Source organism: Rhinichthys klamathensis, unplaced genomic scaffold (genome assembly GCF_029890125.1).
Source record: "Rhinichthys klamathensis goyatoka isolate OS25496 unplaced genomic scaffold, OSU_Roscu_1.1 h1tg000036l_1, whole genome shotgun sequence".
Taxonomy (NCBI): Eukaryota; Metazoa; Chordata; class Actinopteri; order Cypriniformes; family Leuciscidae; genus Rhinichthys; species Rhinichthys klamathensis.
The window spans coordinates 11,442,193-11,465,937 of NW_026606584.1; the positions used below are offsets into that span (position 1 = coordinate 11,442,193).

At 39.0% G+C, this 23,745-nt stretch overlaps 1 protein-coding gene across 1 annotated transcript; it reads right to left on the reverse strand.

Annotated features, from left to right (window-relative positions):
- Window positions 1–978: 978 nt before the first annotated feature.
- Window positions 979–22,902, reverse strand: dipk1ab (divergent protein kinase domain 1Ab). The gene is made up of 6 exons (XM_056246367.1): window positions 22,843–22,902; window positions 22,677–22,760; window positions 3,560–3,694; window positions 3,044–3,151; window positions 2,497–2,673; window positions 979–1,977 (listed from the first exon to the last, which is right to left on the reverse strand). Exons 2-6 carry the CDS (start codon window positions 22,728–22,730, stop codon window positions 1,165–1,167), a joined length of 1,287 nt encoding a protein of 428 aa, XP_056102342.1. The 5' UTR covers window positions 22,731–22,760; window positions 22,843–22,902; the 3' UTR covers window positions 979–1,164.
- Window positions 22,903–23,745: the final 843 nt, after the last annotated feature.

Genomic DNA, 23,745 nt, shown 5'->3' on the forward strand with positions numbered 1-23,745 from the left:
ATGGGAATGTTCTGAAATTTGAATTGTATGTCTTCGGCAGATTACAACAGGGGTTTCACAATTTCTGATGCCAAGGCCCCCTTAAAGGGTTAGTTCACCCAAAAATGAAAATTCTGTCATTAATTACTCATGTCGTTCCAAAACCCACAAGACTTTCGTTCATCTTCGGAACACGAAGATCTTTTTGATGAAATCTGAGAGCTCTCTGTACTCTCCATTGATGGCTATGCAACCACTTTGATGCTTCAAAAAGTACATAAAGAGATCGTAGAACTAATCCATATGAATCGAACGGTTAGGTCCAAATATAAGTTGCATAGCTGTCAATGGAGGGACCGAAATCTGTCAGATTTCATCAAAAAGATCTTCATTTGTGTTCCAAAGATGAGTTTGGAACGACATGAGGCTGAGTAAATGGCAGAATTTCTTTACTTTTTTTATTATCCCTGACATAAAGTAATGATGTGTATATATATATATATATATATATGTATAAAGAAATGCTATCACTGGACTAAATTCAATGTAAATTATTAAAATATTTATATGGACAGTATTGACTTTATATTAGGTGAACTGCTATCTTATTTTTACCCACTACACCTTTAGTAAAACCCAGATTTGAAACCAGAGCTGTCAGTATAATACAATTTTATTTTAATCAGATTCAAATTCTGAATTTGTAAAAAATATATATTGTGTTTAATCTATTTATGTTAACAAGTTAACTTTGTCTGCAATAAAAAAAAAAGAACATTTTGTAAAATTATAATTTTTTTCTGTAAAATGGGGGGCCCCGGCCTCAGTTTGAAAACCCCTAGACAAGACACAGATTGGTTGTCACAGTTTTTCTGAACAGGGATCTGCAGTAAGATTAATAATTTGGCCTTTTCTCTTGGCACTGGAGAGGACATGCATTAGCAGAAGTATTTCTCAGCTGCCTAAGCTTTTAGAATTTGGGATTGAGTTAAGACTGAGTAATGTAACAAAACAAGGTGCCATGAAGAGTATATTGACAGTACTCCACAAATGCAGGCCAAAAATAAAAATATGTAATTATATTAGGCAAAATATGGGTGGTCGATATCATTCAGACAGTCCCAGTCTGTTGTTCATAAATTCTGTGTTCTGTATATAAGACCGATAACTTAGTTGTGTGTATTATTATGAGTCTTTTGTGTGAGATATCTTCTTCCAAAGCAGAGTTTTGAGGTTGTTGAGAATGAGGGAGTGCTCCATTTCCATCTGTTCGCTGGCGCCTTTGAGAGCAATGCAGGCGTACAACTGTTTCTCCAGTTCGTCTTTAATGTCTGATGGCGCACCATACAGAAGATAGTCCTTCAGTGTGCTACATACTTTAGCCAGATTCGGCTGGGTGACCTCCGTAGTGCAGCGGTGTTTAGTGAGATCACAGGAAGTGAGGCAGTCCCTTCCGTACACACAGTCACTGTCCTCTTCGCACCGCCTTTCACGCATTGCTTCCTGAAAAGCACCTTCGGGTACAATACGCTTTGCGTCTACCACCTTTATATCATGGCGCACTGTATAACCAAACCCCATGACACTAACATCACACATGAGGAAGCTTCCGAATGTGCCGTGGAAGACATCCTCGATGAACTCGAGCAGACCGATTGCTATCTTAGCCTTGCGGGGCCAGGAGGGAGCAGCCCATTGGTCGATGCTTCGCCGCAGGCTGGCTGGAATCCACAGCTCTACCATCCACGGTAGGCTGACGCCATAGAGTGGTACGTAAGGAACCTTCTCCATCACATACAAGTCCCCACAGAAGCCCATCAATCTGGGGGTGTGCTCTCGGTCCTGCAGCACGACGGACAGCAGGAATTCATTCAGCTGCAGTAAAGCCCAGGCTGAATGTGCTTCTGACAGGGAGATCTGGCCATCCTTGTTGCTGTCAGCGACTCCAAGCACAAGGGTCACCAAATCTGCTAAGTTGGCTTGGTCTCCTACTTTTGCCTGTCAGGGGAAAAGTGTCATTGAAACAGCTGTCTGGAAGAGAATACATTTAAATACATTTGTCTCTGCATGCAGAAAGGTCTTCAAGGATATGAAAATATCTCTTTCTATTTTACTAAACAGGCAAATTTATGGAGTACAAGTAATTAATGTTTGCATAAATTTACAAAAAAAGGGGGTTAAATAGGGAGCTAAATGTAAATAAGGGGTTCAATAGGGGGTTATTTATAACAGCTTCAGACCTCAAGTCCTTCAGTGCACTATAGCACCGAGGTTTTCATTCGTTTATTTATGTACTGTGCAATCATACTGTTAATAAATATTCTTATTATTTCCATTCATATTATAATAGGCTCCAGCTTCCCTGTGACATAGGACAAGTGGTTTGGAGAATTGGATGGTTATAAATGTCACAAGTTTACTAGTTCAATAATTAAAACTCCAATGCTACGAAATGTTAAAGAGCAGAATGAATAAGTGCGTTCAATTTATGTTACAATAATGCATGGGATTTGAGACCTTTAGATGGCTGAAGACCATTTCTTTGAACTTCTCCATTGATGTCCCTCTGGTTGGCCTGTTAAAGGATGCAGACTCTTTTCGGGGCTCCAGTTCTGCACCCAGATCATAATGAGGGTCCTCCTCCATCTGGCACTTTATGATCCCTTCCAAATCCCCCCAACTCCCAGAATATACCTAAACAAGAAGGTGACAAGTGTGTATTTTAAAGTTTTATTTTTCAGATTTCTATTTTTCATAAGCACAAGTCTTGTATTCATTAGCCACATTTGTCTCAATAACTTGTCCCAGTGGTCTTTAAATACAATGTTATGTTAGTCATCAAAGTAATTATAGATACCATTACAATGCAGAGCACACACTCAGTATTAGATAATACAGTATTAGAAAGAGTGAATGGATGGATTTTGGATGGATCCATCCTTACTTTAACTTTGCAAGCAAACTCATATCTGTGTAGATCCAGATCACCAAAAGCACGCACTCAATGAAAGATCAGGATAAGAATACTGTTATATTAAGGAGAAACTAGTTTGTTGTGTCTGACCTGATTGCTGGGTTTGGCAGAGAGACATTTCCCCAAGTAAAGAGTGTCCTTTTCACACAAGCTGTTGCAGGCTGAACCATCAATCACCCCCTTCCGGAATTTATCACACTGGAAAGACATGGAGACACACATACGTCAGAGTCTACACTGCATTATTCATTTTATTCCATTACATTGATTGTACTCCCCAAAGATTGCCTGATCCATTTAATAAGTCAGTATCTTTACAAGTACTCTCCTCTAGATGGCTCCCTTTTGTATAAAATGTTTGTAAAAATGTTTGTAAAACAGCTATGGAGGTGCACTTATCCCTTTTTTAATAATAATAATAATAAAACCATAAGTGCTATATAAATTAACAGTACATTTTTACAGTGGTATCAGTATCGAAACATTTGACTTTTGCATCAAACTATTACTTTTGTATTACTGCATCCAATCTGCTAGGTGTCAGTGGAAGTCAGAATGATTACCATATTGGTCAGCAAATATTTAATGTAAGAACTGAAAACTCACAATAGAGTTCTTGCACTCATGTCCACGACACAGCTCTGTGTATGAAGAGTATTCTACATACACCACCCAGCTTCCCACGAAAACAGCCAACCAGGAAAAAAACAGGTACTTCATGTGTAGGTAGGAGAACCGGGCCTGTGCACCAACAGAGAGGGACAAAGAAACACTTAAAAAACCCTTATACCTTTGATAACATCTCCCCAAATGATAGCTGAACTGTTTTGGACTGTAGTAAAGCTTTGATTTCAGCTCTAGGCAGTTTTGAAGACATTTGTGTGCTGATGTACGCTGATTATGAGCCGATATAATTTGCTGGAGGTTGTACTGCAATGGTAGCGATAAGTGCCAGGACTGCTAAAAACCAGATGAAAACAAAACACAGCTCAGTGGAAGGACTTACAGTCTCCATCCATAAAGAAATGGTAAAGATTTGATTCTTTCTCGAATAGAGGATGAAATCATTAGCATAATTAGGTTATATATATATATATATATATATATGTAAGAACATTTATTTTCAACTATTATTAATTATTTATTAATCATAGCTTTCTAGTTTCATACATTTAAAATGTACTGCTAAAATGAATGTATTACTTATGAGGACAAACAACTGAACAATATCCTTCATTTCATTCATTTAACCGTTTAACCATGATAGAGGTATTAAACCCAGAAAAATCCTTTCATGTTTTATTTATGTGTGACCTTTTAAAGCTCAGAGCAGTGGGAAACTATCTTCCTGACAGCCACACAGGATGTGTGATCCATTATAAATAGATAGCCACTAACAGCCACTGAGTGCACTTCCTTCATGAAATATCATTTTTACCTAGATTACTAAAAACAACAGAGGTCAGAATTGATCTCAAACTTATTTATGATGCAACAGGGAAATGTTTCCAAATCCATTAGAACATTTCCCAGATGCGTGTTCCTCTGACAGATTTCTTGAGTCTTATACGGTCAATTTTCTATATTTTCCTCTAGGTAGAATTTCCTTAGGACATGAGGAGCAAAGCCATCTAATGTATGTTACAGCTTCATCTTCCTTCAATATATTTGCTGGTGTTTGAGAGAGATCAACTGTCAGGACGTAGGAAGAGAGATTTCAAATGAGGAGCTGGAGGCAAAGCTCGCCCGAAACTACAAGCAAACGTTTGAGTGAGCGGGGTAGCACACAGCCGGCTAATTTCAGCAGCATTTCCTTATCTGCAAAATCTGAGCTGACAGAACTTCTCCTCCAGCATGAGGAGGAGGAATGGCCTCGTGGCTGAAAGAGTGTAGATCTGGTGTCTATTGTTTTGTGTTTTAATAGGAACTTTGTGTGGTAGCAGTGGTTTGCTGAGTGCTTTACCACCTGTATGCAGAGTTTGTTTAAGCTGATCATCATGCAAACACATCCACACACAGCAACAGTAGCAAAAACAAATAACTAAGGAAAGTGAAAGTATGTGATAACATGACAGATGAGAAACAATCGTCGCGTCGGAAATCGCAGACTATACTGTTTTGTTTGGAACTTCGTGACCGTTAAAAAATCTGCCTGTCCTTAGGATGAGACGTTAAACCGAGGTCCTGACTCTCTGTGGTCATATAAAAATCCCATTGCCCATTGGCCTCTGTCCATCATGGCCTCCTAATCATCCCCATATACTGATTGACTCTATCACTCTCTCTCTCCTCTCCACCAATAAGCTGGTGCGGTGGGCGTTCTAGCGCAATATGGCTGCCGTCGCAGTCGCATAAGTATGAAAGTGCAATTACCAAAGTGAAGATGAGTATAGTGAAGGTGGTAGGGTGATATAAAAAGTAGGATTTCTAAATCTTATTTGTTGGAACAAGAAAGCACACATTGTTTTTCAGTGCAAATCAAACCTCAGAGGAACAGTTTTCTGAACTTTGCTCAGCTCAGTGCAAACAGCTATACTACTTGCAAAATTTATAAGAAATGCTAAATTATTAATTACAAGGATTGCAGCCATGCAATCTCTATATAAAAGTAGCTAGTGTTTAAATGTTGTGAGTATGATAGCCTTGACCTGCTAAATAAAATGAAGTAGAGAGGGTCGCATGATGGACTGCTGGTTAAAATATGAGTTTTTAGATTGAATCCCAAATAGAGATGTTCTCCTTGATGCAACATTTAAACAGTTTTTACCATAAAATCATTCATTATTTATTCTGCTTGAGTGTGAATGAGGCCAAGCATACGAAAAGTGTTTGCTTATGAGTTTTCTAAAACAGCATATTACACCGTACTGGTGGTACTTTGGGATTTAATCCAGTGTAAACATCAAATTGCAAAACTATAGTAGACCAATAAATTATGAGCCAAATGTTGGCCATTTTGAGATGATCAGCATTAGCCGATAACGATGCTGACTGACATAAGAGTTAGCACCATCTTTTCTCAGTTCCAAAGTCTAAGCATATTTTATGTTATAAATTCTGTCATGAAACTCTACAGGCTGGTGGGTCCTTAATGCAACCTGATGACTGTAACGGGGTTCAGTTGTTATGGGAAGAAGGAGGCGGGAACCGGCGAACGTTCAACAAGTTTAATAATAAATAAACAAATACAAAATGAAAGTATAAGCCAGCAGCCCCTCACGGACGACTGCTGGCACACAAAACACAACATAAAATCAGGCCTGTTCCCCTCTCGATCTTCACTGTCGTCGCTCCTCCTTTATGTTTCCGCTCCTCCGTGAGAGATGCGAGACCGGAGCGTTTCACAGGTGTCGTTCATTATCACACATGCCACCGGCCTCGCGACGCTCTCTCACGTCCCTCGGCCTCGTCCTGCTCGCCACATACCCCCATCGCCCCTCGCAGGCCGGGGGGTACACCCGAGACTGGGCTCTACCCCCCCAAGGCGGCTGCGATCTCTGGGGGGATGGACAGACGAGGCGAGAGAAACGGAGACGGAAGCATGAGGAGCGACAGATCCGAGAGAGGGGAGAGAGGAAAAAAAAAATCTTGGTCCGGTTCCTACAACGCGCTGTCATCTGGTCCCTCACCAGCTGGGCGATCTTCTCCGCGGTGCCTGGCGGTGGCGCTGGATAGCCCTCGGTGGACGGCTCGACACTCCTCCGCCGCCTGGTGGACGGCGACGGCTCCTCCGGGTTCGGGCAGACGGCAGGAGTCCCCTGTTCCCTGCTCGTCCCCTTCATGGCGGATGGCAGCAGGCTCGGCCCACGCGAATGGCGCCGACTCCTCCACTCCCTCATGGACGGCAGCCGCCCCTCCAGCACCCAGGCGGCCAGCAGCGAGCTCAACCGTCCCCCCGGCAACTCACTCCAGTCCACCGCCTCGAGCGTCCATGGTGACGGACTCTGCCCACCATGCTCGATGGCACCGCGGATTCCGCACAGCGGCGAGGACTCTTTGACAGCGCGTTCCTCCTTCTTCCCGGGTTTTGGCACCAATGTAACGGGGTTCAGTTGTTATGGGAAGAAGGAGGCGGGAACCGGCAAACGTTCAACAAGTTTAATAATAAATAAACAAATACAAAATGAAAGTATAAGCCACAAAAAAACAACATAAAATCAGGCCTGTTCCATTCTCGATCTTCACTGTCGTCGCTCCTCCTTTATGCTTCCGCTCCTCCGTGAGAGATGCGAGACCGGTGCGTCTCACAGGTGTCGTTCATTATCACTCATGCCACCGACCTCGTCCTGCTCGCCACAATGACATTTACATTGTTTACTACATGGCAGCTGATTGACTCCTGTCACATATGCAGCCAATGAGCTCACTGCTTAACATTTAAATAGCTGCTTAGCATTTGCTATAGCAGTTCCTCTGAAACCCTCCAACATCCCCAGCTCCACCTGTATAGATCTGCTATGGGTAATTTTATGCTATTTGTGCAGCAGCAGTATGTCTTACATGCCACAGCAGCATTTCAATGTTTGTATTGGCAGTAGCAAGTCCCTATACTTGCTATGCAGAAGCAGCAATAATCAACAGCAGAGGCAGCATCTGCTAAGACCAAATACATTTACATTGTCATACCCATTATCATGCTAAAACAAATCTTCAGAGAGTTGATAGAAATATATATATATTGTATTGTAGAGATATACGGTATATAGAGATACTAGAGAAGACAGACACAATTAATATATATATATATATATATAATTCAATTAATTTTATTATTTATTATAATTGTAAAACCCAAGACTACTAAATAAGTCAAATGAATGCTGCATATGTACCCATTTGCCCTGCAATCTTTAAATACTCTAGAGTGAATGATCTAATAACATATTCAAAGATACTTGCCTATTATGCATACTGCAAGAGATTAGCAGACAAATAACAGACCTGATGGAGCCTCTTCTCTCTATTAAAGATGAAGAGACGTCAGTTGGACAGTGATGGACTTTCTTCTTCTTCAGTCTATTTTGCTTATGACTCAGTGCTTATGGCTCAGCTCTCTAGTTTCTCTCTCGCAATGACATTTTACCTCAGAGAACATCCCAATTTCTAACTGACAGTAAGCTTCTTTTAATCAGCCTCCTATTTCATGGTACAATCCTGAGTAAGATTTTATCTGTACTCTATTTTGTTAAAGCAAATCCAGTTATTTTCAGAGCCTGGAGATACAAACCAATATCCTAGGCCAAGCTGATCTAAACCAATAACCAAAATGCCAATAATGTAAAGTAGATTGATTTCAAGTCCCAACTGACTGGACTAAACCTCACAATCTGAACTGCCCCTCCAGTTTCCAATTTTAAATTTGGTCAGGTCCAGGGAGCCTGGTCTGGCTACAGTCAGCAGAACTGAGATGACATATGTGTTTTTTCCTACATATTTTGAAAGGAGGTTTTAGTCACCCTCTCATTGCTCTCATCTGTTAGTTTGTCTATAATTTAATCTGATCTCTCTCTCTTACACTGTCTCTTTCTTCAGTGGCTTCCCTAATGACAGGCCATCACTCCCTCTCCGCTACGGGCACTCAGTGAAATGCAATTCTGCCATTTCCATCTGAGAATCCATCTTACTCTACTCTTTAAATCTCATGCCCTTCAGGGTCTCTCCCCCCACCGTCTCATACTCACTGCCTCACTAAGCCAGGATGACAGGGGTTGGAGAGTTGTGGCTGGTCCTGTACAGCCTTTCATACCTCACAAGGCCCAGAGGAGCTGTCGCCATGGCAATGGGGTGACAGAATGCTCAGTTTTGTAGGCAGACGTCTCCCTGAGTCCAAAGTCAAGGTTTGGGAGAAGAGGTTCATTCATCAATCCTAAATCAGTTTTCTGAATTCCTCCCACTGCCATCCTCTCCTTCCTGTTTGGTTGATGTCTGCGGCCTTTAAAGTTCAAAATGATTTAAAAAACTTTACAATTCTAATACCTAAACCATATCTTGGCCATTCTGATGAAATGGTGCTATTTTGGCGCTTTTCCACTGCTGGTACGGCTCGGTTCGGCTCGGTACGGTTCGACTCGGCGCGGAACGGTTCGGCTCGCTTCGCTTTTCCACTGCGTGGTACGACTCGACTCGGTACGGTACGGTTCGGTTCGCTTTAGCTCGGTTGCTTTTCCACCGCAGTTAGTACCTCTTCAAAGTGGGTGGGACTGATCGTTATTTTGTCCCTACACTGTTGTAGGTCCGGTGATATCCGTGTGCGGCTAAGAGCTGAGCTACTTCTTGGAACACTTTTTCATTCCGTTTTGCCCCATCCAGCTCTCGCTGGATCCGCTCCTCGGCAACCAACGAGAGGAACGTCTGCACCTCGTCCACTGACCACGATTCAGCCATTTCTTTTTAAAGTTTAAAAAACAGATGCTACCGCGTTGGCTGTTGTCTACTGGTTATTTAAATCTAGCGGGTTTAGTGTCCAATGACGCTGGTAGTGACGATTCTGTCTGACCAATCAGTGATCTGCAGTGTTTTTACGTCACATTTTAGTACCGGTACGGTACACTTGGAACCTCAACAGACCAGGTACCATTTAAAGCGAGCCGAAGCGAGCCGTACCGTACCGGACCATGCAGTGGAAAAGCACCACAAGTGAGCCGTACCGAACCGAACCGTACCGTACTATGCAGTGGAAAAGCACCAAAGCGTGCCGTACCGAACCGTACCGTACTATGCAGTGGAAAAGTGCCATTTGTCTGCTATGAATGTCTCCATGACATACTCCTGGTAATTAAAAGATTTATACTAATATTTAGCAGAATATTGAACACCACTTTATTTTAAAGATCTGACTCTGTCTAGCGTGTCACTTTTTATTCAAAATATTTTCTTATTGTAAGATGACATCCTTTTTGATTTCTTGAGTTCACACTTACAAATAATCAGATAAGAGTATGTGTATTTGGCGTACTGTCCGAGGGGAGGGCTCCGAATTTGGCCCGAACCCAGAGTACTCCCCCCATATCTCTGGCTAGGATAGTAACCATGAAAGTGTGAGGAGACCGGGTGGTGGACGGATGCAGAAAACTGTTGAGGAACATAGGTGAGTCAGTTATGTATATATATATTTATATATATAGGCCTCCTCTCGTGCTGATTGGATAGGTCATTTGAACGTGATCCTCCTGAACTTTGTTAATAAAACAAATTTACTGGTGGTGCGATATATAACAGTATTTGCAATAACCATAATATTTCAAAAGAATAGTACACATGATAATTTGACATAAATAATCCAGCAGCTGTATCGTGTTGACATCCCAACGTACAGTATAGGTGGCAGTATTGCACCTTAACGCTGGTTGCCACCTGTCATAAAATTCAAGTAGACACAGTGCGCAGCTGCTATTGCCACTCCAAGAAAGTTAGCTCGCCAGTGCGGAAGTTTTTGGGATTCCAAAACAACCAAAGTTGTTTGGATTTTGGATTTGGAAAATGACTCGTTAATCACCCCAGTCAGCAGGACTTGCTGATCAACAGTGAGAGCAAAGGGGGCAACGCCACCGGCCTGTTCACCCACCTCCGTCTCTGTTACCTTGCAGATTTGGCCACTGTACGGAGAGTAAATTGCAATAGTGGTGCAGGGATGACGTAAATTTGTAGGCCAACCTGGAAGTTAGCATCACAGTGGTTCCTTCAACTGGTTCCTTCAACAAAAACCTAAATTACGTTTTTGGATTTTTGCAGAAAATAAGCTCTGTGATCAACAAAAGTGTATGATACTTACACTTTGTCTATCAAGATAATTTTCACCAATGAATACAACTTTAATGAATTTTAAAGCCTAAATACAATCAGCAGAAGTAAAAATTTAAAGGTAGACTATAGACGAAGTAACAAACTACACCACGGTCCCACGTCTTCAACGTCACTAAGCATAGAACAATTCTTTCAGTTTTTATCTAAAAACATTTTCCCTGAAAGTTTTTGTTTGAATAGTTTGTAATAGCGCGATTATACGTGCAATGAGACTGTAAAAGTGGACTGAGCTTACCTGTTCGGCGTAATGTTTAATCTCCCTGACAGCACTGTTTCAAGACACATAACAACTTTAAAAAATAACGCGTGGGGTAATACTGATGTATTTTATGTCGTAGAATAAAACGTGAAAGCAGTTTGAGGTTGTGTTAATCACAGACCTTATTTCAGCCATTTAACCAAAATACCCATGACATTGATGGAACCAGAAGTGCTAAAATGCTAACTCGCTACTGGGTTTTGGCCTACCAAAATGCATCATCCCTGCAGCACTCTATTGGTGCGTCCCAATTCAGAGTCTGAATTCATTGCATGCCAGTGACGACAGTTTTGTTTTGAGAGAAATTGCTAAATTACAATTTTAAACGCAAGTATTGGGTTTCAATTTACTTAAATATCTAATGATACAAATGTATATAAAACCTTTAAAGGGGTTCAAATCTTGACTTACCTTACTAAGATGTGATTATATATATTTTATACTCTTTATATTATACAGAAATTGACCATGGTGAACATATTTAGACAGTTTGTGAACCCTGTTTTGTTTTCAGACAGTTTAATATAACTTTCAAAAAAGTTCAGTACAAATGTTACTCCCACTCATCAATGGCAGCAGTCACAGTTGCTAGGCAACAAGCACAATCCTCCATGGGCTAGACCTAGATTTAACATCGGTCGGTCCGATCTTCGTGGACTTCGAAGGTGTTTCCTTTAAAGTCTGCGTCCTTCGAAGGATGCAGCCTCTGAATTGGGACGCAGCTAATTATTTTGCTAGTCCTGAAAGAGGAAATGTTGCATTAACTTGTTAACTGTTGTGTTTTATTAAATTGACATCCCTCCACTGGTTTTTAGACCAAAAGTGTGCTCATTCGGATAAAAACGTATGGATTATCTTATGTTTACTTCAAATATCGAGCAGTATTTTTTTTTCTATTATTATCCAAAATAGGGCGACGAGCAGAATTAGGGAGACGAGAGCATTGTGGAACGCTAAACTCTCACATGTAATTTATGTTTCATTCATACTCGACACCGGAGTGCACAGAAAGTGCAGGAAATCTCTAATATGGACAAAGATATCGATCGCCGCAGCTGAAATAAATTCAGAAAGAGACATTTTGACTGAATAAACATGAAAAGAATCAACAAACCATTGTGACAGTATATGGCTTATCTGTGCTCTTCAAGCCATCTCGGGTATTTTCATAAGGATTATAGCCTTCACCTGTATAGAATATTATAAAATAATATAATTTCTGCCACATTTTGTGATAAGAAGCCACATCAGTTCACAGAAGGAAGTTATTTCGAACTGGTTGCCATTAAGTGTAATTGTTCCCTTTGTATGCAATGGTGTGATTCTTCAAAAAAAAATCTTTCTCTTTTTCTAGGAAGATATAGTGATATATCATTATTGTGAATTATTTTGGCCACGACAATGTAGTGAAAAATCATGTGATTTTTGTGAAAAATTTGCATGCTTTGCTCTTTGTTCCACCATCTCAACATAATAGTAATAGTGGATTAGCACATACTACACATATATAAGTTTGGGGTCGGTAAGATTTTTAAATGTTTTTGAAATATGTCTCTTGTGCTCACCTGCATTTATTTGATCATAAATACAGTAAAAACAATAATACAATGAAATATTATTGCAATTAAAATGAACTGTTTTATATTTGTATCTGAATAAACTTGAAAATCTAATGGCAAAGCTGAATTTTCAGCACCCATCATAAAGGCATTATTTCCTCAGAATGACCCATCTCTCTCCAGGATGATTCACAAAACTCAGCTGCAGCTGCAAGTAATTAATTTAATGTTTCCAGCTAGCACTAGGTGTATTTCTAATGTTTTCACATGATCACTGTTTTCACATACATAACTGTAAAATGTGAATACTCGGATCTTGCATAATGAGAGAGAAGATAACAAGATGGAGATGATCAAATCAGTCAGTCCACAAACAAAATTAAAATAATTAATCTGATCAAGTCTTATCATCCAGGAATCCATAACCTTGTTGCTACGAAAGACAAGCATTAGCCATAATGCCTGGAATGCATGTAAACCGTTTCATTGTTTTTAAACTTGTTTTCAACAAGACAACACAAACAGCAACGCTCTGCTTCTTGAGTATCAAGCAGTAGCTCATAAATCAAATAGAGGGAGTTTGACATCAATAGCTTTATAGTTTGCCACTCGGGATGACGGGTCCCCCCCCCCCCCTTGTGACAGGAAGTGTTTCCATGGCAGCACTTTGAATTAACAGAGGATTGCAGTGTCAGAAAGCTCTCATCGTTTAGTACACTGGGATCATGCTGGTCAGTGGACCGTCTGTATGTATGTGTCAAACAGCATTTAGATGCTCCGTTGCTGTGAACTCACATGCAAAGTGACGACAGACAGTGTGAAAAATTCAGCAGCGGCCCCCACATCACTCTCGGCTCTCAGCCGAACTGAAGACTGCGTGGAATTTCAATCACAAGTCAGAGAGAAAAGTCCACACAAGGCTCCGTACCACATGAACCTGTGGCTTAGCCTTTTATGGGGGAGTAGAAAAGGCATAGAGGAGCAAATAGTTTTGGGAGTTTTAGCAAGACTTTATTAAGCGAGCCAAGGATGAAAGCCACATTTAGGCCAATGAACTTCATAAGAAATTTCATTTCATTTTTTTGAGAGCTCTATCAGCTCCTCTTACAATTATGGGCTTTAAGGACAGGTTCTGTCTGTCAGCACTTTGAGATGAACTGTATTAATTGTAATATGGACTCATGCACGTTCTGTAAAGTTGCTTTGAAATGATGTGTATTGTGAAAAGCACTATACAAATAAACGTGAATTGAATTAATGGCTACTCATAGCTGTCTCTGCATATTTAAATGCACAGCTTTAAATTAAGTACAAATAAAAGCCTACCGTCTACATCTGATTTATTTTCTTTGCTGCCCTCCCATGAGGTTAAATCTGTTTGCACCTCTATATGCACTCAAGCATGTATGCATACTAGTCTGTTTAAACTACTTCACTTGGCTCACTGAGACATGCTGTAATGCTCATTGCCATGGTATCTCAGATCGATCCTTGCTCCATTACAAGTGCAGTACTCCACAAACAAAGCAAACCCACACCTGACCTTTTCAATCAATGCACAGAGACATTAATTTCAACTCAGCTAATGTGGCATGTTCATCCTCAGGACAACCTCGTCCTTCACTACAGGCAAAGCTAAACAGAAGTACATAATGAGAGGTTATTGATTGAGGCTTTGTGTCCGCTTTTCATTAGTGGCTGAGTGAGTGAAGACCAGTGGCTGTGGAAAAGGTGGGCAGAAACAGTGGTATCCCAATGACCCTCAAAGGCTTTCATCTAACGTTTTAATCAAAACTGATCTAAAGATATACAGGCAAAAGGGAGTGCGTTAAGTGAGGTAGTCTGCATCTTAAAAGATCTTCTGCTATTCTCAAAGCTACATTTAACCTGCTGCTGCTGACCAGCCTGTGAAGAGGTGCATGAAAGGGATCATTTTTCTTAATGTTTCTTATAATGTTATTCAAAATTTTGGTGTGATAATGTAGTTTTTTCTTTATATACACCACCGTTCATAAGTTTGGTTTAGAGTCTCTTGTGCTAACCAATGCTGCAGAAAAATGACAATATTGAAATATTATTACAATTTAAAAAACTATTTTATTGGAATATATTTGAAATGTAATTCATTCCTGTAATGGCAAAGCTGAATTTTCAGCAGTCATTATTCCAGTCTTTAGTGTCACATGATCCTTCAGAAATCATTTTAATATACTTTTCATGAATTTAATGCATCCTTATTAAATAAAAGTGTTAATTTATTTTCTTCTTTCAAATATATATGACAGTGAAATAACAATATACATTTTTATATTTTAATTAAAAAATATTATTTGCATGATCTCATTTTGCTCCACACGGAAATCTATCTTGTTTGTCACATATTTTTACTAATAAACAAGCCAACAATATTGCAAAGAAAAAATAGGCCTTTTGAAAAGGAAATTTTTTTTCCCTTCTTCCTCCTTAGCGCTTCATTGTGACCATGCAGGACATGTTTGCAAATACCAGGCATCACTTACATGCAAATGTGGGCATACATATGTTAATATATTCATCTAATGACGTCAGAAAGTTATTAAAGTTACAAGCCATTCTTGCAGCTTAGTTTCAATAGACATTTATGGACAGTGAGACTTTTGAGTTCTAAAACTCTTTACTTTCAAGGGCAGATCAAGGAAAATTTGTGATCGGAAGTGCCCCGCCCCCTTTAAACAATTTGTATTATAAGATATAAAACAAAATGGACCTACTATCTATCGTTTTCTTAAACCCTCTAAATAAGAATAAAACATTTGGTTTCTGTAATATGACTGGAAATTCTATCTGCCAAAGGCATAAATGTAAATGTAAAGGTAAAATATTACATTGTCTCCCTTAGGCTGTGACAGCTTGTTTGGTTTGACAGCAGTGTCTCTATTGAGATGAACTGCAGAGGGACAGATATCTTAATAGGTCCGCAGAAGCTTACTATTTATTCAACCTCCTAGTGCCGACAGCTTCAATCACAAGCTTTACTCTTTGCTCACTCAAAGCCTTCGATTTCAGGTACTCTGCGAAAAAAATGTCCATACATATAGGAATATGGAGCATGTCTGTTGCTTTTAATCCTAAAACCCCTCAGTGGCTCGGTGAAAGATGATCGGATAGAAGAAGTGGATCAAGTGGGGGAGAATTTTTGCACTGACACTTGTTTTCAAGCTTGCCCTCTACTCATCCATAATTCATGTTCATAAAGCGATTTCTTGCTGCTTCTCCCTAATGCCCCCCTCCCCTTCAGACCAATGAGCGACGGATGGAGAAAGCAACAAAAAGAGCAAGGAAATGTGACAATGACAGACAGGGTGAGAGAAAGATGGCTGATGTCACGCATGAACTCAAAAACAAAAGTGTCCTGAACTGTACAGAAAACAAGAATATTCTCTCGCTAAAGGAAATATAAGGCACGGGGAACAAGAAAAAGCTTCTCTGGTGCATTATAAGTGTGATGGGAGATAGTGTTAGTTCCCACACTCTCTCTTCCTCCCTGTTTCTCTGGTCCCAAGCGGCGGCGTTCTGATGGAAGCAGACGTCACACAGGCACTGCAGGTCTAATTTGACTCATCTCTGTGAGAACAACCAGCAATCAGGCACCCCAGCCCGTTTCTCTCACTCCTGTTTCCCCATGGGACACATCCATCTACACACTGACTCAATGCTGCAACAGTCCAAAGTGTTTACATCAGCCTAACCACTGGAGCTCAGGAAGGTTGTGATTCAACACATAGATGGACATGAAAAAAAAGCACATGATTAATGTGGAATGACAATCAGTTGCTCCTTGTTCCATATGCGGTGATGTGTGACTCCAACAGCAACAAATAATCTAGTCATAGCAACATCTTGTTCGCTGTTTCACAAATGCCATTTCAAAGCAGCTAAAGACTTACGTCACAAATGTTTGTGTTGTTTTTATTCTCTCACATTTAGTGCTTGGGATCATTTGTCAGTGCAGATTAAATAAATGTTAAATCCTGATAATAATCGAACTGAAATGTACGCAAGAAAATTCAATTCTGTTGTATTACAGTGTGTGTGTGTGTGTGTGTGTGTGTGTGTGTGTGTGTGTGTGTGTGTGTGTGTGTGTGCGAATGTATTTGTGCATATAATGTATTTATATTTGCCTTTATGCATATTATATTTTATTTATATAGTTTTGAAACATTAAATTTAAGGAAACAAATATAATTCATAATTATAATACTAATAATACTTAATATACATAATATGTATTTATTATATGTGTATTATTAAAAATCATTTGAAAAGATTACTTCTTTGAGAGAATCAGAGATTTGGTATATTTAGCTACTTTCATCTAAGATTTTCAAGATGATTGTATCTTAAAAACCCTAAAATAACACCCTATATTCCAGACTCATGATATATATTTGATATATTTAAATGTGTACCATATAACCTCATTTAGCATGTGACACAGTTCTTCTGGGCTGCACTGGAAGCAAAGAGGGCCAACCTGACACTCATAGTAAATAGGAGACCTGTTTTTTTTATTCCCACAGGGACAAAATAGAGGAGATTGGTCGTCTGACTGTGACAGATCCCTAAACTGCGCTGAAATATGGCTGAAAGAAATGAGAACCAAGTTTCTTGTTCAAGATAAAAGGTGTCATGATTCTGCCAGTATCCTTGATTTTCCTAGTCGTGAGGCAGGATCATGACAGAATCATGTTTTGTGTACAAGCCCATGGCCAATTGTTTGGACCATGTGCTTGTGTTGTCTCGTTACGTTACCCCGCCCCCTTGTTATCCTCATCTCGTCATTATTGTCTAGTCAGTTTCACCTGTCCTTGTCATTAGTGTTCCCTTTATAATCCCCTTGTGTTTGCTGTCCTGTGTCTGTTCATTGTTTGACATCGTCATACGTTGTGTGAGTCTTGCCGTGAGTAATCTGTTGAGTCGTGTCATCTAGAAGTTCTGTTCCTGTAGTTGTTAGTTTACTGTCTGAGTATTTGCCTTGTTTTGCCCCATCGTGGGCTTTTGTTTTCTGTTTTTGTCCTTTAATAAATCCTGTGAAAGTCATTTGCTGTCTGCGCTTGGGTTCATCCGCCATCCACATAACAAAAGGGGTGTATCTAATTCTAAACTCTAAACATACTGGACAGTAGGTTAGCCACACAAGACGCAGGACAACAACTATAGGACAACAGAAGAATTAAAATGTGATCTTTTCTGATGTACTAAAATCCTTTAAGGCTAGAGACACTCTTTTTAAAAGCATCCAAGATTTTGTTTCATCGAATGATATAGATGAAGCATTCCTCTGCTATCATACGGTTTTAAACAAAATAATTGAATGCTTTTGGCTGAAAGAGGACTGTATGGATTTTGTGTCATAGTGAGTCAGCCAAATAAGAAACAGAGACATATCTTCAAGCATTTTTCTGATGTGGCTTGATAAAACTGTTTCACCAAATCACTGCTTGGAATGGATAGACTGGCATTGCAGTATATTTGGACTCTTATGACTAACACCAAAACAGCTGATACTTGTCATACACTTGCATATGAAAAGTGTAATGGAACCTATCTAGGGTGAGAATTGCGTGAAGAAGTGTACCGACCTATGGGACCAGAAACAATACACTGCACTGGGGTAACTGTGTCATTTTGTATTTGGCCGCTCATATTACTTTCCCTCTTGTCCTTGATAACTGAAAGTTTGTCTGGACTTGTTTTCTGAAGGTTCCCTGTGGAATTTTTTTCTTCTTTTGAATGCCCTCTTTCCCTCATGGCTGGATGGTCACAGTGTTTTGGTCCCCAAGTTTCATGTGGTTTTGAAAAGCTATTTTCAACAAAAGTCTAAATCGAATCTAAGTCTAAAAATGTCTTACTATAACCACCATTTACATTTTTATAATATAAATCATAAAAACAAAACTATTTAATGATTTTTTAATGGTTACATTTTTTTATTATTATTTTTTTACAAATACCATGAATTAATAATTAACAAATAGCATTAATTTTGTGGGGCTATACGATATGACACTTTACTACCTGAACTAACCTTGCCATGTCATAAAAAGGTGAAATTATCTGATATTTTACACATTTATGAAGGTCTTCAGGGATCCTCTCTATGATATCATTCCCTTATTTATGATTCTTTAAATTAATGTTGTTTGAATGAATATATGTTTTATTTACTCAGTAACAAAGATATCAAGACATGAACTGTCTGAACTGTGTTCATTATAGAAAAGATGTATCCAAGTCATCAGGGGCCAAGCACTGGAGTCACCTATTCCGTTGGCATTCAAATTCTTTTTCTTCTTCTTCTTCTGCTCTGGAAGTCTATGGCAGCCCATAGAACCACTTGAGAGAAAGTTATGAAATTTGGCACACAGAGAGAAGCCAGTCTTTTTTTTTTTAGCCAATTTTCAGCAAAAAAAAACCTACTTCTCCTAGGCCGTCCCTCTGATTTTCACGAAAATTGAACCAGATCATCTTCAGACCATGCCGACAAAGTTATGCAAATTTATTAGTCAAACCATTCACGAATAATTTGCGAACAAATTTTATCATATTTACAAGTTGAATGCACATGAATGCCAACAAATATTCTTAAGTGGGAAACTTTTATTTTGCCTAAAATAGTAATATGTTTTTAATTGCTCATTGTTGCAGTTGGTCTGATGCGCCCAGCTGGCATGACTTATCGTGCCTTCTTTGTGCTTGGCACCTTCATCGCTGCTTGCAGCTGTATTGTTTTTAAATGTATTTCTGAATAAATTAATACATTTGGACAAAATAGCATCAAGTCATTGACCCATCTATTTCAGTAAAAATGCAGATGTCTAGATTTAATTACTTGAGAATACTAATAAACAGCACTGCCAAAAACCTGTGTTCACATATATTATATTCAGCTGTTATCACTACAGCTTTGTGCAAATGGTGTATCTGAAATATGTGAATCATGCCTCTGGCTGAGAGAAATGTAGAACATTACAGAGAAACTCACCTCCTGAACAAGTACTATTGTGTCCTGAAGCATTTAGCCTCAGTAACCTCGTGAATTTTATGAGGCAAGTTCTCCTAATTCCTTCCATATAATGTTTAAGAGCATAAAGCTGTTATTTGATAATAAATTCTCTGAGCACATGACCTCTAAACAGAATGCTTTATGTAGATAAAATAAAGCTTTCTATTCAGAGTTTATCCATTTAGAGAGAATAGTAGCTCCAGAGGTCTAAGTATTACAGCAGATCCTTTGGGCATATGAACAGATTTTTAATATAATATGGCTCTTACATTTTCCAAAAAATGAAATCTGCCCCTGCAGAGTAAAGAAGAAAATGTAGGTGAAGTCTTGTTCACAGGGGACAGCCACCATTGCTTCAAACTAAAATAGTGTACAAGGACCAGTGGAAAGTGGGGAATATACTTCTAAGATTCACTTTGCTCACTAAAAAGCACATATCTCACATTCATGTTCTCTCTCCATCAATCATTTACTTTGAGCAAGCAAACACCAGACAGTAAGCCAGACTCCGAGTGTGAGGACAGCCAGAGCTGAAGAAGTCTCAGTAAGCTGCTGAAAGCATGCAGGATTACAGTCTTCAGAAAATAAACAAAATGCTCAAAGTAGGGCTGCCGTCAGTCTGAACCGCTCATCCCTCCCACCACAACACTGATGCCATTGCCTTCATTTTGTGGAATGTACAGTAAAAGAACTAAATCAAGGATTACCAGCCACCACAGGTTTCACCTTATAGACCTTATGCGCCAGAGAAACAAGCGTGCAGACATCTTTAGAATACTGTCTTTGAACTTCCGTTGTGCGGTCGCTCTGTATATCTCTATGGCATCGCTGTCCAGGAGTAATTAGCTGGTGAAGTGGATTTACTTATTGTAGAGTTAACGAAAGTTATCATGAGGATTGTAATGTTTAAAGCAGATATCTTAACAAATGTCAGTAGACCGGGAAGATTTTAAAACGAGCGGTTCATTCATAAATACGTAAGATCGCTGTGAAAATACAGACCGGAAGACAAAAGACAACGAGCGCAGCACTGAAAAGGGGCGGGGCTACATAAGGTCTATAGCACAAGACTTATTTAGCTAAGTATGTTTATTTCACACAAACAAAACAGAATTTGTGTGAGTTATGAGCTATTCGCACACTGAAGTGTGAGGAAACCAAGGAATGAGAAAGAAAACCAAAAAACTCAAATGTGTTATTATAGATGCAAGAACCATTAAGTTTGTGTTCATTTTTTCTGATTAGTAATGACGACACTCATAGTGCCACACTCTGTCCTTCAAACAGAGTATCTACATGATTTAAAAGACTTTGCTGCCAATAAAAGAGAGAAAGAAAAAAAAAAACTTAAAGTTGGTTTTATGATGCAGGGAAAGTGATTTTATAGCATTTCATATAAGTACTGGTAAAATACTCAAAACAGCCATAGTTCTGCTCATCTGTGGTATTGTTAGTCCAATTTATGTACAATTTGTCCAGTCCATGTTTCTTAAAGTCCATTTACAATGCAGAAAAAGCACTTGATAGCATATACAGGCACATTGGCCCTATATGGGAACAGCTCTGTATTATAATTTTTTTTTAAAAGAATGCTTTGAATGCTTTGGATCACAGACTTAAGTTTGGTCTCTTTTTAAAGAAAACACGTGGCAGATTATTGCTGATGTGAAAAAAGTTTATTATGATGAAAAATGCATAAAAAAATACTTTAAAAAAAATGTTATATGAAAATTAATTGTATATATCCAAAACATGTTTTACTCAAAAACTGTGAGAAAATCAAAGCCATATTCTAAACAAGTTCCCCCAGTTTCACAGACAAGGCTTAAGCTTAGACCCAGACTAAAATGCATGTTTGAGCTGTTTTAACTTAAAGCAACTTGCACTGACAATATTAAAATATGTCAGTGCCATTGTTTTGGCTCAAGATGCACATGTAATGTTTGCTTGTAACTTAGGCATGTTTATAAAAGCTAGTTATTGTCCTAAACTCAGGCCTGGCTTAATCTAAGCAGCCCTGTTTGTGAAAGCTGTTGTGTTCCAAATTTGAGGTTGATATCTCAAAAATAATAGCTTTTAGTAAGATTTTGTTTGGGCGCAGTAACGTTTCCATTAGATTAATTCACTTCGCATTCGTTTGTGGTCGTTTTTTACAAGTGCAAGTACAAGTGTGACTGTTTTTTTTTTCAGGACCATTTAACCTTTTCTAATCATGTCCATGATTTTTTTTTTTTCACATAGCAAGTGCCAAAACCTTTACCAAGTTTTGTACCATTGAAGTAAAAAAACTGGTAAAAAATGACCGAACAGCACCATGAGGGTTATTTCATTTTAATAGGCTATTTCAGGGGAACATAAAATCAGTTTAACAACAAAACTTTGCAGAAGCATTGAAGACTCCCAAATAAATAAAAAATCCCTGAAAAAAGTCTGTAATAGTGAAACTAGGTTTATTATGCTTGAGTTAAATAGGCTATATGAGCTTGTATCGAGGTTGCTCATTATTAATAGAAGTGTAAAATGAGGTCGTCAATCTTTGACGCACAGCGCTCCAATGAGTTTGGGAATTCATGGTTTAGCTATATTTTGAATTACGTTTCTGACAGATAGGAGAAATGTTTTCAGCAGGACTATAAAAATGTTATACAGCAGCACGGTTGCTACAGCAACGACCGACCAGATGATGAATAAAACGCAGCAACATCCGTTTAATACACCACATTAAATCACAGTAGAAACGCAACGGATACAGTTGCGGAAAATGCCATTTCGCTGTTTCAGTAAGATATTACAATGAGGTTAATGCATAAAGGTCGAAGAAAATGGTTGAAAAGAGTCGCGGATGTGCCGCTCGATTAGTCGCTACATTAAAGCTAGTTAGATGGAGTGACGCTTAAGAGATGAAACTTCAGAGTCCAAACGGGATAACAGCGTCCCCACCTCGTCCCTTCAAATCTCTCACACACTATTTATTCCAAGTACATAAATGGCTAGTAAAACGAAACACTCGGTACGATTTATGAACAAGTTACGTGCGATGCTTATTTGGCGTCTTACCTGGATATAGACGGGTCGCTTCAGCCAGATCCACGGTATCAGACCCCTTGCCATGATTGAAACACCACATCTCACAGCGCTAACCTACCACATATAGATCATTAGTGCACGGTCAAAGCCATTTAAATTATATAAAACACAAATTACAACGGCAAATGTCCTTTACCAAGCCAAGGTCTTTCTCGCCATGAGGAAAGAGGATGGTGAAGAGTAGGCTATGTGAGGCTCCTCAGGCGCCGCACCTCACGCGCGATGAGCAACATCTGCGCGCACATCAACTGGACGAGCTCGCGTTCATCAACACGAGTCAACGACAACTATTCTTTCATTTTATCACAATAATCTGATGAAGCCTGAGGAAGTTTGTGCACATTTAGAATGCTTTGGTGATTTCAGTGTCGTTTTACTTATTTTTTTGTGCACGCAGGTGGACTCATGTGATTTGAAACAGACCATTGTGTGAAACTCTGTTTGCTGCACAAAAAGCTCGCTTTTCTAAAAAATAAACTCGATAAACACGAGTTGATATGACACTAAATAGAATACTCTTGGGAATTTACTTTTGGAGTTTGCACTGGGTTGTCACCGACTCTATTAAAAAAGAAATTCAAATAACTAAGCCTAATTATAACTATAAAAGTCATAATCTAATTGTGGCATTGGTGAACCAATTGTAGTAACCAACCACAACCACTTACCACATAAAAAGTTGTTTGTTTTATATTTCAAATTATTAATACAGGATTATATATATTATTTAATTTGACACAAATTTGTTTACATCTCATACATCTTCATCATCATCTTCCAGCACTCAACTGTGTTATTTGTAATAGATTAAGAGTAACAAAGATAGCTCCAGTTAGTACATTAACATTCTAATGACATAGACAATTAAAATGAGTGAACTTAGAGTGAAGTTCTGGGCATAGCATTTACTGTAAATAAGAAATAAGAAAAATCAGTGCACAGCTAAAATCATGGCTGACTAAAGCAATATTACTACAGCTTCTGCAATGTTGCATGTTAAGAAAAGTGGTAACCAGAACACATTTAGAAACTATAACTA

Coding starts and splice junctions, on each gene's coding strand:
- dipk1ab (XM_056246367.1), bottom strand. CDS start 22,730: ATGGCAAGGGGTCTGATACCGTGGATCTGGCTGAAGCGACCCGTCTAT. Junction 2,674..3,043: donor CTGCCAAACCCAGCAATCAG/GTCAGACACAAC, acceptor CTTCTTGTTTAG/GTATATTCTGGGAGTTGGGG. Junction 1,978..2,496: donor TGGTCTTCAGCCATCTAAAG/GTCTCAAATCCC, acceptor TTCCCCTGACAG/GCAAAAGTAGGAGACCAAGC.